General features: G+C 46.5%; 1 protein-coding gene across 1 annotated transcript in view; it reads left to right on the plus strand.

Moving 5' to 3' along the window:
• The window catches only part of Camta (Calmodulin-binding transcription activator), a 46158-nt gene that overhangs the window by 13683 nt on the left and 19404 nt on the right, over positions 1 to 13071 (plus strand). Inside the window, exon 3 of the mRNA XM_089596181.1 lies at positions 3277 to 3368. Coding sequence (XP_089452307.1) covers positions 3277 to 3368 — 92 coding nt within the window. The remainder of the gene's footprint in view (positions 1 to 3276; positions 3369 to 13071) is intronic.

The following is a 13071-nucleotide window of genomic DNA, read 5'->3' on the forward strand; positions in this document are numbered from 1 at the left end:
GGGAGAACAGATAGCCGAGCGAGTCAGGAGGAGAGCAGCACCCGGGGCACGTCGGTGGCGATCAGGAGGACGTCGTGCACGTCGTTTTGATGCGTGGCCGCAATTGCAACAAGCTCGTGGTGATTGGCGGGCAGGCGGGCGCCGCGGCCGGCCAGATGATGGCGGGCTACGGTGCCGCTGGTGGTGGTCCCGGCGCGGGCGGAGGTCACCATGCCCAGCAGAGGGTCGTCTACCACGCGACGTACCCGACGCCCCTCGCACCAAGTGAGTCGGTGGATCCTCCACGGTGATGCTGTGCCTGCCGATCTCTCTTTCCCTATATCTATTCGCTGATACGCAGACATGCTGCTGGCACTTTTGCATTTTTTCATCAGTGCGCGACTTCCCGCGCTGCACCGGCTGACAATGCTAATAGAGCTTCTGGGCTGCTGTACTTTTTATACTTTTTTATTCATTTTATTTTATTTATTTATTTTTTTTTTTTTTTGTCTTTTATTCTTTCGATCCGCACTCGATTCGACGAGTTTTTCATTACGACACTACCTTTACTCGTAGATTTTTTTTTCTTTTTTTTTTTTTTTTTTGGTTTTTCAACACACACACACTGCATAACAATTTATTATCATTTTGTTTGTTTTCGAATAGTTTATAGATGCTTCATGTAATATATAAGTTTTTTTACAGATTTGTACTACTACTTTTATCATTAGTATGATACATTAAATTATTTGAAAAAAAAAAAAAAAGAAACAAGTATGGTTTTTGCTGCACTGAAATTTTTTTATCATTATTATTATGCTTGAAAAGTTCTTCGTAGTATTGTATACTTGCCAATAACTTTTTTCCCCCCCCCTTTCAAAAATATACCCAGAACAATTTTGAATAAAAGAGTTTGATCCTTTCATCCAACAGATTATGTATGATTATCCCTTCGTATGTATCCTCTTCCCGAAACGCTTAAAAGAAAAACTCACATTATTTCTAGAATTAAGTTTTACATCATAACTCTAAGGTTTGACATGCTAAAGTAATCGTTATTATTTATGATTTTGTTTCTTTTGTTACGTTGACAATGCGATTTTGAACTCCTTAAGGGAGATTATTTTAGCCTTGATCAAAATTATTATTACGATCACAGTAGTTGCATTTATACTTATAGAGAGCTTTTACGTAATATTTTTTTGTACAAACAATTATTACAATTATCATTTTAGAGGAAATCAATAAAAACCTTCGTAATGTATGACGCATAAAAATAAAATTTGCTTACTCTGCTAGTATATTTTTTATCTCCTCACAATACATAGTATATAGTAAAATTGCGTAGAAATAAGAATTATTCACAATGTGTGTGAGCGCGAAAAAAAAAGAAAAAAAAAAAAAAAAAAAAAAAAACTCATGTGCACACAACACGTGACGAGGAGGAGAGAGACATCACGGATCGATCCCCAAGCTCCGATCCTCGGCCGGCGAGGACTGGGATTTATACATCGAGGAGGCATCGGTGGGCCAGAGTAGAGCTACAGTAACGGGCGGTGGTCGAGTAATCCTCAATAAACACAAGGGAGAACGATCGCGCGCGTTCCATAAACCGGCCACTGGAATCGCAAATTATACACCTGCCACGGGGGAGGAAGGGGACAAACGGCGTCGCACGCAATCCAACCAGGGGGGAAGCAGCAACGAGAGGGAGGGTGGATTTGCTGCTCTCGGGGAATGTGTGCCAGTAGTGGTGGCGCGTGCACCATATACCAGGGGGGGGGGAGGAAGCCCATTTGCGCATGCCTCAAGGGAACCATGCACACATACCTATATATACACACCGAGGCACAACGAGGGGGGGGAGGGGGCACGAGGAGCACATGGTGCTCAAGACACGGAGGATATGGCCGTGCGACGTTCGCGCTTTGTAATACTTTCTTCCGTGTCTCGGGCTCGTTACTGTTCCCCTCGTATGTACGTATACATACAAGTGCTGTCCCTATCTCCCTCGATGTGTGTGACGGCACATGAATCTTGGCTCCCCCGACCCCCCATTTCATCACGTGCTTACACGGCTCTTCTTCTTCTTTTTATACACCCTCTCCCTTTGTCCTCCCTTCGTCTGCTCAATGATGCCTGTCGTACATGCAAATATCGACACTCACTCGCGTATAGGCACACATGCAACACTGGCGGCCACACTTGCTTTGTTTCCGTCATTTGAATTGATAATGGCGAAACACATATACACAGTGTTGGCAGCGGTATCAGAGAGTGTACTTACACTGGTCAGCGCGAGCGTGACCCCAGCCCCCCCCTCCAACCCACCCGTTCTATCTTTGGCTATTTTTTTTTTTTTTCGATCCTCGAGCCGAGCTGCTTCCGAGGACCCCTGAAGTCGAGACTTTCGATCGTTTTTATTGGCCACTCGATACACACAGGGACATTCTTAATGCTCTTTGTCCCGCTAGTTCGGCTCGTAAATTGTACGTACGTTTTTGCCGTTTTCTTTTATACCATCGCAATAGCCCCTGGCTCTAAGATGGACAAAACCGTTACACGTCCCCGAGGCGATTCCAAAATTCATCGGCTCACCCAGTGTATATAGTACAAACAACACCGGCTGGATCGATGGGAAAAAAATGAGACCAAAAAAAGTAAGGTAAAACGCCTCGGTCGAATTCCAAAAGTCGAGACGTCTCGCAATTTAGCTCGGCTCCCGGCATAATTTACCAAGAATTTCAATCGGCAACGCGAGTTGTTGGCCGCAGGAGCTGTTCACGTCTACCCGCCGTTGTTTGGGGGAGAAGCAACAAAACACACGACCGGTCATTAGAGCTGCCCCGACGAGCTGGTGTATACACGCGCTGTTGCCGAGCGAATATCTGCCCCCCTTGCCCCTGTCCACCGATCGCGCGGAGATGTGTTATGGAACGGGGTCAGAGGCTAGACGCCCTACTCCCCCAAGTTGTGCGCTCTCGGACCCCTTATTTCCCTCGTCCACGTCGGAGACGAGTTCCTTTCCCCCCCCCCTCTCCCGAGGGTGGCTTATATCTTATACGTAAACGCTCGCTCAAACTTTCGCGTCTCCAGAGGAAAGATCTTTTTTGTTTCGCGCACGACGAACATTAACTCACCCGGAGTTTGAAATCGAGTTAACACCCTTCCACGTGATGGCTTATATGCCCGCCATCGGGGTGATAACGAGTTGCCAAAGAGCACACGCGCGCATATATTTTATATACATGAGTGGAAAAAGAAAAGAAAATTTGTTTTTTTCTGTTGCACGCCTAGACGGAGATCCGATTAAGCTGCCGGAGAATTTGGAGACCCTACCTCGCGCAGAGCACTTTCCCACGCAGAGGCATCGATGGAACACCAACGAGGTAAGTGCTTACCGATGGGTTATCATCCATACATATGATTTTTTTGCCGGACGAGTGCTGTACGCATTTTTGTATCTCTGGGTATATCCGAGATAACCAGGGGAAATGAGTCATTTTCATACAGATTTTGTATCGTAATGCAAACGGAAGGTGGAGAAAAAAAAAAAAAAAAAATCTCCATCAGATTAGGCACGCTCGTAATAAGCGTCGTGCTCCTGGCAAAGTTTTAAACGGCGCAATTAAATCCAAGATTTTTTTTTTTTTTCTTTTACCCTCGACTGCGGCTGCCTATACAAATTATTCAAAAAACTACCATTCCATTTCGCGTTGACACGAATTACGGCAACGAGGTTTGACTTTGTCGGAAAAAATTTCGACGCATAAGGGTATACACAATAATTTTGTATACGCCCCCTATAACACGTGTGTATGCGATGCAATTACATATTCTTCAAATAAAGCGGGCCATCACGTTATACAGTGGCGCGAGCCGTAAGGATAATTATACAAAAGAGCGGCACGAAGTGAATAAATAGGAGGAAAAAGAAAAACGTCGCGTATAGGCCTCCCGCGTGTATAAAAATCGCGCCTCGGCGTGTTATTAAGTATACGCGAGCCGGGCAATTTCGACGCACGCGTGTCCGCGCGAGGGGGGGGGGGTAGCAGTGGCGGGCTCGTTTTTAATTAGTAAACATATATGCGCTACGTTGGCTCTCTTTCCCTAATAAAATATACCACCTATCTCGAGGCGGAGCTGGTTTTTTTTTTTTTTGTTTTTTTTTTCTACCCGTGATACGGTATATACGTGCGCTACGGTCGGCACATGAATATATTTGCGTATAGGGGCTTAAAAGGCCGGTTAACGGCGCGCCAGTGGGCAGATGGTATCGCGCCGTTTCGCGGTCGCCCACCTTGTTCTTTCTCTCTCTTTTCTACTGCCGTGGGCATATAATGGACCAAGTGCGTAGGTATATTACATGCGAGGTCAAAGGGAGGCCCGTAAAGTACGGCCGATGCTCTGGTGGCTGAAATTCTTTCTCCTTGTCGATGATATCGTTTCCTCCACTCGGTTCTCTGTATTTTCTTCTTTTTTTTTTTTTTTTTTTTTTTTTAGTAACTGTAGTCCAATGTATGATTTGAGGGAAAAAAGCCAGAGCTACATGCGTCCGCGTAAAGAATCGAGACAACGTCCGTCATCCTCGGGTAAAATGGCTCGGAATGTGCGACATCGGATTTTAACAGGCTCCTCGTGTCATCCGTATACTGCACCCTTATAAACGTATGTATGGACAAATGATAAAAAAATAAAATCACGTGTGGTGCCCCTCTCGCATCGCACGGAAAGGGGGTGCAGTAGTGCGAGAGAGGAAGTGGCAAAGGGAGGGCGCACACCTCCACAGTACCGGATGCACTGTGCCGTGCTACTCTCTGACCCCGCTCGGCCTCCGATCAATAGCTGGAGCCACTGCCGCGAGAGTGAAAGAGCTGGAACGCCGTGCACCGAGAAATAGGAACTTTCTTTTCTCCTTTGGTAACGGCCAAAGGGCATCGACAAACAATCGCCACGCTCGAAGGGATGTGCCCACAATTGGGGAGGACCCGCGTGATGAATTCCGTCGGGGACCGCCGGAAACATTAACGTCCGAAATGCGGCCTCTCCACCTCCTCCTTCGCCAAGGGTTTTATTAACCGTGAAATTTCACTTTTGTACCCCCTTTGCTTCGCGGGCAACGTTTACCCCGTGTTTACGCATCCCCCCATATTTGTTTCTCTTGGACGATTTCTCCCTTCTATTGGACGCACTTTATGTCCTCGCGCCCATCATTCACTGCTACGGGTTTTCCTTGAAAAAATAATTTTTTTTTTTCTACTTGTATAAAAAGATCCGACGCAGACCTAAAAGTCAAAGAAGCAAGGAAGAATAGGAACAGAAAAATCTGACCAAGAAAATATAAATCAAAGGGGTGAAGCAACGAGCGCGAGATAGGGAGTATACAAGCGGGTGCAGTGCATAAAGTCTTCGGGCGGTTCGAGGAGAGAAATACAAGACACTTGGGAGGTGTGCACAGTTGGAGTATACACCGAAGAGAATCACGAAGAGCGGAGATTGTGTGTGAGAAAGGGAGGGGAAGTTGGTGCCGGGAGGTGCAAAAGTTGTGCCAAAGTTTCGTCGGTGTATACATACACATGTATATTGTGGGGTGCGCGCGAGCACGAATGGAAACGACGACAAATCGGCAAAGTTCGATGATGCGACTCGTCACGCAGCGCCTGCTGTTACCTATAGATGTATATACCTGCCTACCTCGAACTTTAGAGTTCCGTGGAGGTTTAGTGCCGGAGACTAGTTAATTCGGAGCGAATGATCCTCCGTACAGGAGTTGCGGTGCGCAAGTACTTCGATTAATATAGATACCCCGTCTTGAGTTGGGACTACTCCCTTGGGTCATTTGTCTACTTTTTCTTCTTTTGGTACCCAAACGATCGTCACGTGCCCGGGTGCCGTTTATACCTCATTAGTCGGTTTTTTGTGTGCCTGTCCGTAAGTGTTTCGTCCCGTCTGTTCGGGACGAAAATTAGCTTTCGAACTTTGCTCCGTGGAGGCCCGCGAGTGATATCTCGCCTATCTTGATGATCCTATTTTTGAGGTCGGCTCGACGTATACCTATACCCCCGTGTATGTACTGGATTGATGCAAAGACTCGTGCTCGAGCAAAATCAAATTAAAACTTCTCTCCGTTTTTCCTCTCCCGCTCCTCTTCTCGGTGGGGAGGGTTCTTTTTGTTCCGGCTCTATTATGTACTTTGGGGAATAAATTTTTATTTTACGACGTTCCGCTGACTCGAGTTTTATGAATATTCTACTCGAGGGCCGAAGTTTTACGGATTGAAGTTTTGCTAATGTTACGGCGGTTTTTGCTGTTGGAATTGATTTTTTTTTTTTTTTTCTTCCTTTCAGTGTACAAAATGACAAAGTTTATTAAATTGTAGCGTCTGGTGCGTGCTTTTGTAAAAAGAGGTAAGAAGCACTCCATAATTGATTCGGTATCGAGAGCTAGACTTTAACAATTTATTCTAATTATTGCACAGGATCGCAAAGAAATTTAAATTTACAAAAACGACAAAAAAAAAAAGAAAAAAAAAGTTATAGAACAGCTTGGTCTTTGGATTATGTTCGGTGATCCAAAAAATATCAAATGCTAGAACACGTTGTGTCCATTTTATTTTTTATTTGTCTTCGAATGGAAAACGAAACGAATGCAATGTTACACTTGACACTTTAGAGATGTATCGATGTGCCAGCAAACTTGAAATGTCGAAAAATCACGTGGTATAAGAGTACAAGGAGAAATGAGCTGGCAACAGCCTGTGAGTGAGATTAATAAGCTTTTCGTATAGGTTTATCGCTTGAAGGTGCTGCCGATACCACAGCTGCTAATGGATCTGGGTGTGTATTCGCGCTCACACGTATACATATGATGGTTGATAAGACAAACGCATGAGGAAATAGACCAAGTGCAGATACCCGACTATGTACAGTGGCAGCAAGCTAGCTCTCCCCCTTTCTTTCTTCGGAAGGTAAACACGTGAGGCTCTGAATAGCTGCTTTCGCCGAGAAATCTCTCCATCTGGCTCTACTTTTTTTTTTTTTTTTTTTTTTTTTTACATCCTTTTCACGTGGAGTTGGTCTTCCGCGTCAGCGTATTGTTGACGGGCGAAAAAATCCCTCCGAGTAGTTCTCATGCCCCTCGAATAATTCTTCCATTCGCAAGGCTTGCATTTTGGGGCTCTCGGGTGTACACTTTCATCGCACGCAGTTTATCAAACTCTCGTGCGAAGTTATCTCGTTTTCTTTTTCCCTCGACCGATGCTGAGAAAAATCAACTCTAAACCGCATTTATCAAGAACTTGTTTGCAATGAATAAAAGAAGAAAGGAGGCGGGAAAAAAAAAAGGAAAATCAGGTCGATGAGTTTTCGCGTCGCGTGTCAAAAGAAAAAAATTTCCAGCCTCAAGTGCGCACGTGTGCGAAGGAAAAAAAAGGGGCGAGCGCGTGCGACGTGCACGTGTTTATTATTATTATGAAGTTTTTTTTTTTTTCCTCGACGAATCCTTCTCCCGCTGAAAATTTGATAAGACCCAACCCGTTTGCCCTAACGAGGTCGTCGGCGTTGAAAAGCTCGCCGGGGAAGAAAAGAAGCGCCTAGTAGTTTGACACAGTGATAATTATCGCCCTCCTCCTTCTCGCGCCATCGTCGACTCGGGAGGAGTTTGTCACGTGCGAGAACGGGAGACCCTCGAAGGGCTTGTAGCACGATAAGACTTGATTTTCCTTTTTTTTCATTCCACGTTGCTGGGCTCGTGTAATTGTGCAATTTCTGTAATTAAAAACTTTTGTACGGACCTTTTAATTGCCGAGAGATCGCTATCCACACACGAATGGGCTGCTCAAGGATGTAAAACGGTGGAAAAGCAGTGAAAAAAAAAAAAACAATACCAGTGCATAAATCGCTCGGGTCGAAAAATCGGTAACTTCCCAAAGAGTGAAAATGGAAAATGCATCTTCTCGATTTCTGGTGGATCGCGGCGTAAATGTAGAACACGCGCAAGCGAGTGCATCTGGTGAAAATACGTGCGAGGCCTGTCTAAAACAGTGCGCCACTGCTGGACGACGAAAATTTCATTTTGATACCCGAAAGCGAGCGAGAGATGAATGATAGTTCGTACCCACTTGAGAGCGGTATAAACAAAAAAAAAAAAAAAAATTGAAAGAGTTTGTAAGTGCAGTAAATCATCGGCGGCTTCCGCCGTGGATTCATAATTTCCAGCATTTTTTGGCAGCGGCTCCGGGGATTCGCGCGCGTCAACTTTAAAGTCCGTCACTTTCTCGCGCGTGTGTAAATCGCGTCGCCCGACTTCACCGCCATTTTTTTCGAGAGCATATGTGCGACCCTATGAGCGCGACCAGCACACACCCGCGCGCGTATAAGATACGTGCGAAAACTTTGCCCGAAGAGGAAGAGCCGGAGCTTAAGCGCTTGTCAGCCAAAGTGTCGAGCTACTTTACCACCCCGGCAGCTCTCCCTGCTCCATTAGCAAGGACTCCCTCTCTTCCTCCGGGATGACTCTCGGATTTTCCATCATCCCTCCCCTATGAAATTTTCCCCCAGTCATGCACACTTTACAAAACTCGACTAGTGAATTTCAAATTTTAATCATCAAAAACGAGGCATTGTTTTTCTTTTCATCTCATCACGCCTTAAAATATTCCGAGCCACGCGCACGTACGGCTGGGATGATAAAAACACGACAAAACAAACATGTACCCTCGAGGACGATGGAAATTCATCATCGGCAGTAGAGGCTGATTTATGTATCCGCCCGCGCGCGATATATCTGTACCATCGAGTCTACAGGTGTATGCCAACACGCGCGATCGAGTCGGCAGAATCGACGTCTCATCCGGAAGGAGATATAAAAAAAAGGGGGGTCTCGTTAATCCGACCGGAGAGGGGACCCTCGTTTGTTCCGTCATCCTCCCCTCTGCTTCCACTTGTCCGTGAGGCTCATCGCGTATGCTCTAATCGCCCGTGGAATTACACGAGCCTATACGGTGGATCCAATTTGCTCGTACAGCTAGTTGTATGGTGCACATTGGGACTCTTTGTTCCCGCGTTTGGTCCAGCCTTTGTTTCAGGCTGCAAAGTGCCATGCAGGAGGTACCGAGGGGACAACAAGAGCTACGGAATATCGTAACGTAAAATTTACATTGGCCTCAAACCAAGGCTGCGTTTGCCAAGACGAGTAAAAAAAATTACTATTGCACGCGTGACGATCCAACCCCATCGATCGCGTGAAATTTTCATCGGCGTTGCCGCGAAGAGAGGATTTTAAAGCGAAATTCGTGAGCCCCGGCTCTCAATCATCTTCCACTCGGTGGTTCAAAGTCATTCGTATATACATACACGTACACCCGGGCCGACTCCCAAGTATCGCCAAAAGGTTAACTACTATACGTTTCGTGATAAGACGCCGTAATAATTTAAAATGCTCTCGCGTTACGGTTAATTACCGAAATATATACTCGTGCTGGCATAATTAACGTGCTGGGCTAGGACGCCGTCGTTTCTGGGTTGCTCCGACAAAATCAATCACTGTCCGAAAATTGATCCACCGATACGGTGAAAAATCCCGTGTAGCACAAAAGCGCAGCTCGGAAGCTCCAATCGCACCAGTTTCCATGTAGACACAGCGATTCGGGTGTATCGAGCACGCATCGATCGAGAATTACGGGGTACGGATGGACAAAGCGACAGCTAATTGCGCCCCGTCGGCTTCATTATCACCGGCCGAAAATCGTGCAGCTACCACACGCGGAGCGATATCGATTCCCGGCAATTTCCGTACCTATTCGGCGCAGGCTCCCCCCCCCACCCGACGTAATTGGTCTCTCCCCCTCCCCTCGCGCTATATTTCCGTACACTCGCCCCCGGGGCTCTTATCGCCCCGTCCTTACATAAGCGTGCGCCCGGGGGCTCCTCCTTGGAGAAACCGACAGATTTATCGCCCTCCCCTTTGCTTCCGTCGCTCGGAGCTCGGTGTGGAGGCGCGAGGCCGGGGACGGAAATCAGCTAATTTTTCCCGAGCTCTGCCGATCTGCTCGTTGTACGAATGAATGGCAAGAGAGATAGCCAGCGTCTCTTCTCTTATATCGTGCGTCTGCTCCGGGATTTATAGCCCTCCCCCCTCGGAAAAATATGTTTTGGCTTATGTATCCCTTGTCCGACTTTGTTTTCTCTCGTCGCGCTTTTTGCGACTCTGACCGCTTCTGTTGGAATCGTTGTGACGCCTCGAGGGACGCGCCAAGAGGATGGCTCTTGTTGTTTTCAAAAATCGCGTCTTTGAATTTTCAAAGTGCTTTTGTATTACGTTTTCCCTGGAACTGTATGTAAAGAAAGAAAAAACTGCACTTTTGAGCTTCATTTTTTATTAGCATCTGGTGGGCAAGGGGCTTCTTGTAGGTAGCAGCGGAAGAAGTTTCGCACATTCTCGACGCAAACTCCATCAACGGGTCCCTCGAGCTTTTCCTGATCCTTTGGAACGGCTCGTCGTAGCACAGTGTCTATCCCCGAGTTTTTCAAAAATTCAAAATCGTGACTGCAAAATATTTATGCTCCCGAAAATTGTTTTTTTTTTTTTTTTTTTTTCCTTTTACGCACCTCATCATCTATACATTTATTTGTGAATTAGTTTATCCGTATGGTATCCCACAAAAATTCTCATCTCCAGTTTTATTTTCCAAAAACTCCCTTAAATCTCGCGACACAGACAGCGCGGCTCCATCCATCACTTTAATATTTGGCCATTAACATTTTTATAGTGTAATATTTCAAACAAAATACATACCCCCCTCCCCTCACCCCGCGCCTTGTTCGTACCCATACTTAACATTTTTACAAGCTGATATGCATCTTACAGTGTAAAACTTTCAAAATGTTAATGCCGAAACGGTGCAGCCTTGCAAACAAAAATCAGTAGTACAAGTCGATTTTGGTCAGACGCCGACGAAATTTCGAAATAAAACTAAAAAAATACTTTGAGCAATGACAGAAACGGAGAGTAAAGGGTTTTGATTGAATAATTTTTATCTCTGCGTACCAGCTCGAAAAATCAGTAGCACAAGTCGATTTTGGTCAGACGCCGACGAAATTTCGAAATAAAACTAAAAAAATACTTTGAGCAATGACAGAAACGGAGAGTAAAGGGTATTGATTAAATTATTTTTATCTCCACGTATCAGCGCCAGTCGAGATTCGTGTAGATGTACATAATGTACACGCGGCGGTGCAAGAGCAGACCTATACGCATCTATACCAGTGCCAATATTCTCGTGCAGTGATGGATGTGGCAAAGCAGACGGGCAGAGAAGGACGAGGGGGGAGGCGAAATCACCTTAATGTAACGCGGTTGACCAGATTTAGATCGATATTGGTGAGGAAGAGGAGGGGAGGTCGGAGAGGACATACCTCGACCGCCGAGGGGCCAAGCCGTAGTAGTGGCTCTGTTGCACCCTTTCCAAGAAACAGTCGGACACATAAAAATAATGTAGCTTGGATCATTTTCCGATAAACTCGAACCTTTCGTTCGGTTGTGCGTACTTTTTTCTCCCTCCGTTTCCGGCTTGGTTGCGTAATTAGGGCCAAGAGGAGAGAGTACCCACACACGCGTAAAAAAAAAAAAAAATTAGGCCAGCGGTGGTCTGGGAGCAGCCCACATCGGAATAATGAAAAGGGGCCTCCTCTCGATACGCGTAGCAAAGCGACCTCGAACCAAAGAATTCGGACATTCTCCGGCTAGGTTGTATGCATTTTTCACGTGCCTCCTCCCTGCAAACAGCTGGACCAGCGAATTTCGCGGTTTTTTCATCCCTCTAAACACACACACGAGGCGCATCGCTTGATGTACGATTGAAATTCGGGCTGAATTTTTTTTTTTTTTTTTTTTTTTACACATACCCCAGAATTTTCAACTCTATCTGTTGGAAAGGTAACTGCACTTCAGCCCTGTATGATTTTCCGGACAAAACGCAAAAATCCAAGCCCTCGTTCACGAGGAGCATTACCGATCGACCAAGGGGCGCGGAGTCTCGAGTATTGATGAAATATACGCGAGCCGAGACCGCGCGCGTAGCGTTAAAAATGCAGAAAACGGCTGATTTAATGTGTCACCGGGGCAGTAAAAATTCAACGGGAGTATGAAAAATTTGTCACGCCCGCCCGATAAATTTGAGCCACGGCCCGCGTATATTTGTACCCCTTAGATTGAACGATGAGGGTGAAAAAAAAAAAAAAAAAAAAAAAGGATGAGCTATAGGTATTCGCGGTGCATTAACGTTGGGGGCCGTACATCTCACTCCTGGCGAAGTATCGCTCGCGAATAATGAAATCTACAATCTTTCGGAGCGCTGCTTTTTCGTCCGTGACAGCTGTCCGAGCGAACTCGCCCCCCACGTTCTTTCGGAAGGGCTTATTGTTTCCTCGGGGGAATCCAGCTCGCGTATTATCACGGATAAAAACACCCCCGGGGGAGGGCACGGAACGAGAGAGCAAACCTTCGATTTTCCAGCCACACTCGGTGTTTTTCTTTTGCTCGACCCGCGTTTTTCACACCAGAGGTGCGTCTAATTTTAATCCCATCTCCCGGCCTCGGGTGTCCGATCACTACTAACGGCCGTTGCCATAATGATAACCCATACATATATTATGTTGTACACACGAGGCGTGAAATCGATACTATACGCACGAGCTCGTTACGAGAGAGGCCAGGAGTACAAATCAGGCAACCGATTACCCACGTCGTATATAAACACACTACACACGCGGCGCGCAAACTGCGCTGATTATCGGGGAGAGCGATCGCATCGCCGGGTATATATACTACACCCGATGCTAATTGTAACGAATCGCGAGACGGATGGTAGACGTTCGGTTATGCGCCTACAGGACAGCTCCTCGAGACACCGACCAATGCAGTCTCGCGCGGCGCAAGGAAGCCGTGTAAGGCCGGATTTGCCGATTTCCCGGAGGCTTCGGGTGTAAATCAGCCCCCCCCGGACACATAGCTTCCGGTTCACGCTCGGCGCGCACCCGCGAGGCCTCGCTACACACACCATCCCTTTCTCAAGGCTCCCGGAAGCTGAGCCGC

The sequence above is a fragment of the Copidosoma floridanum genome, unplaced genomic scaffold (assembly GCF_036245765.1).
Source record: "Copidosoma floridanum isolate Cflo_tuat_1 unplaced genomic scaffold, Cflo_Japanese_pri ptg000030l, whole genome shotgun sequence".
In the NCBI taxonomy this organism is placed as follows: domain Eukaryota; kingdom Metazoa; phylum Arthropoda; class Insecta; order Hymenoptera; family Encyrtidae; genus Copidosoma; species Copidosoma floridanum.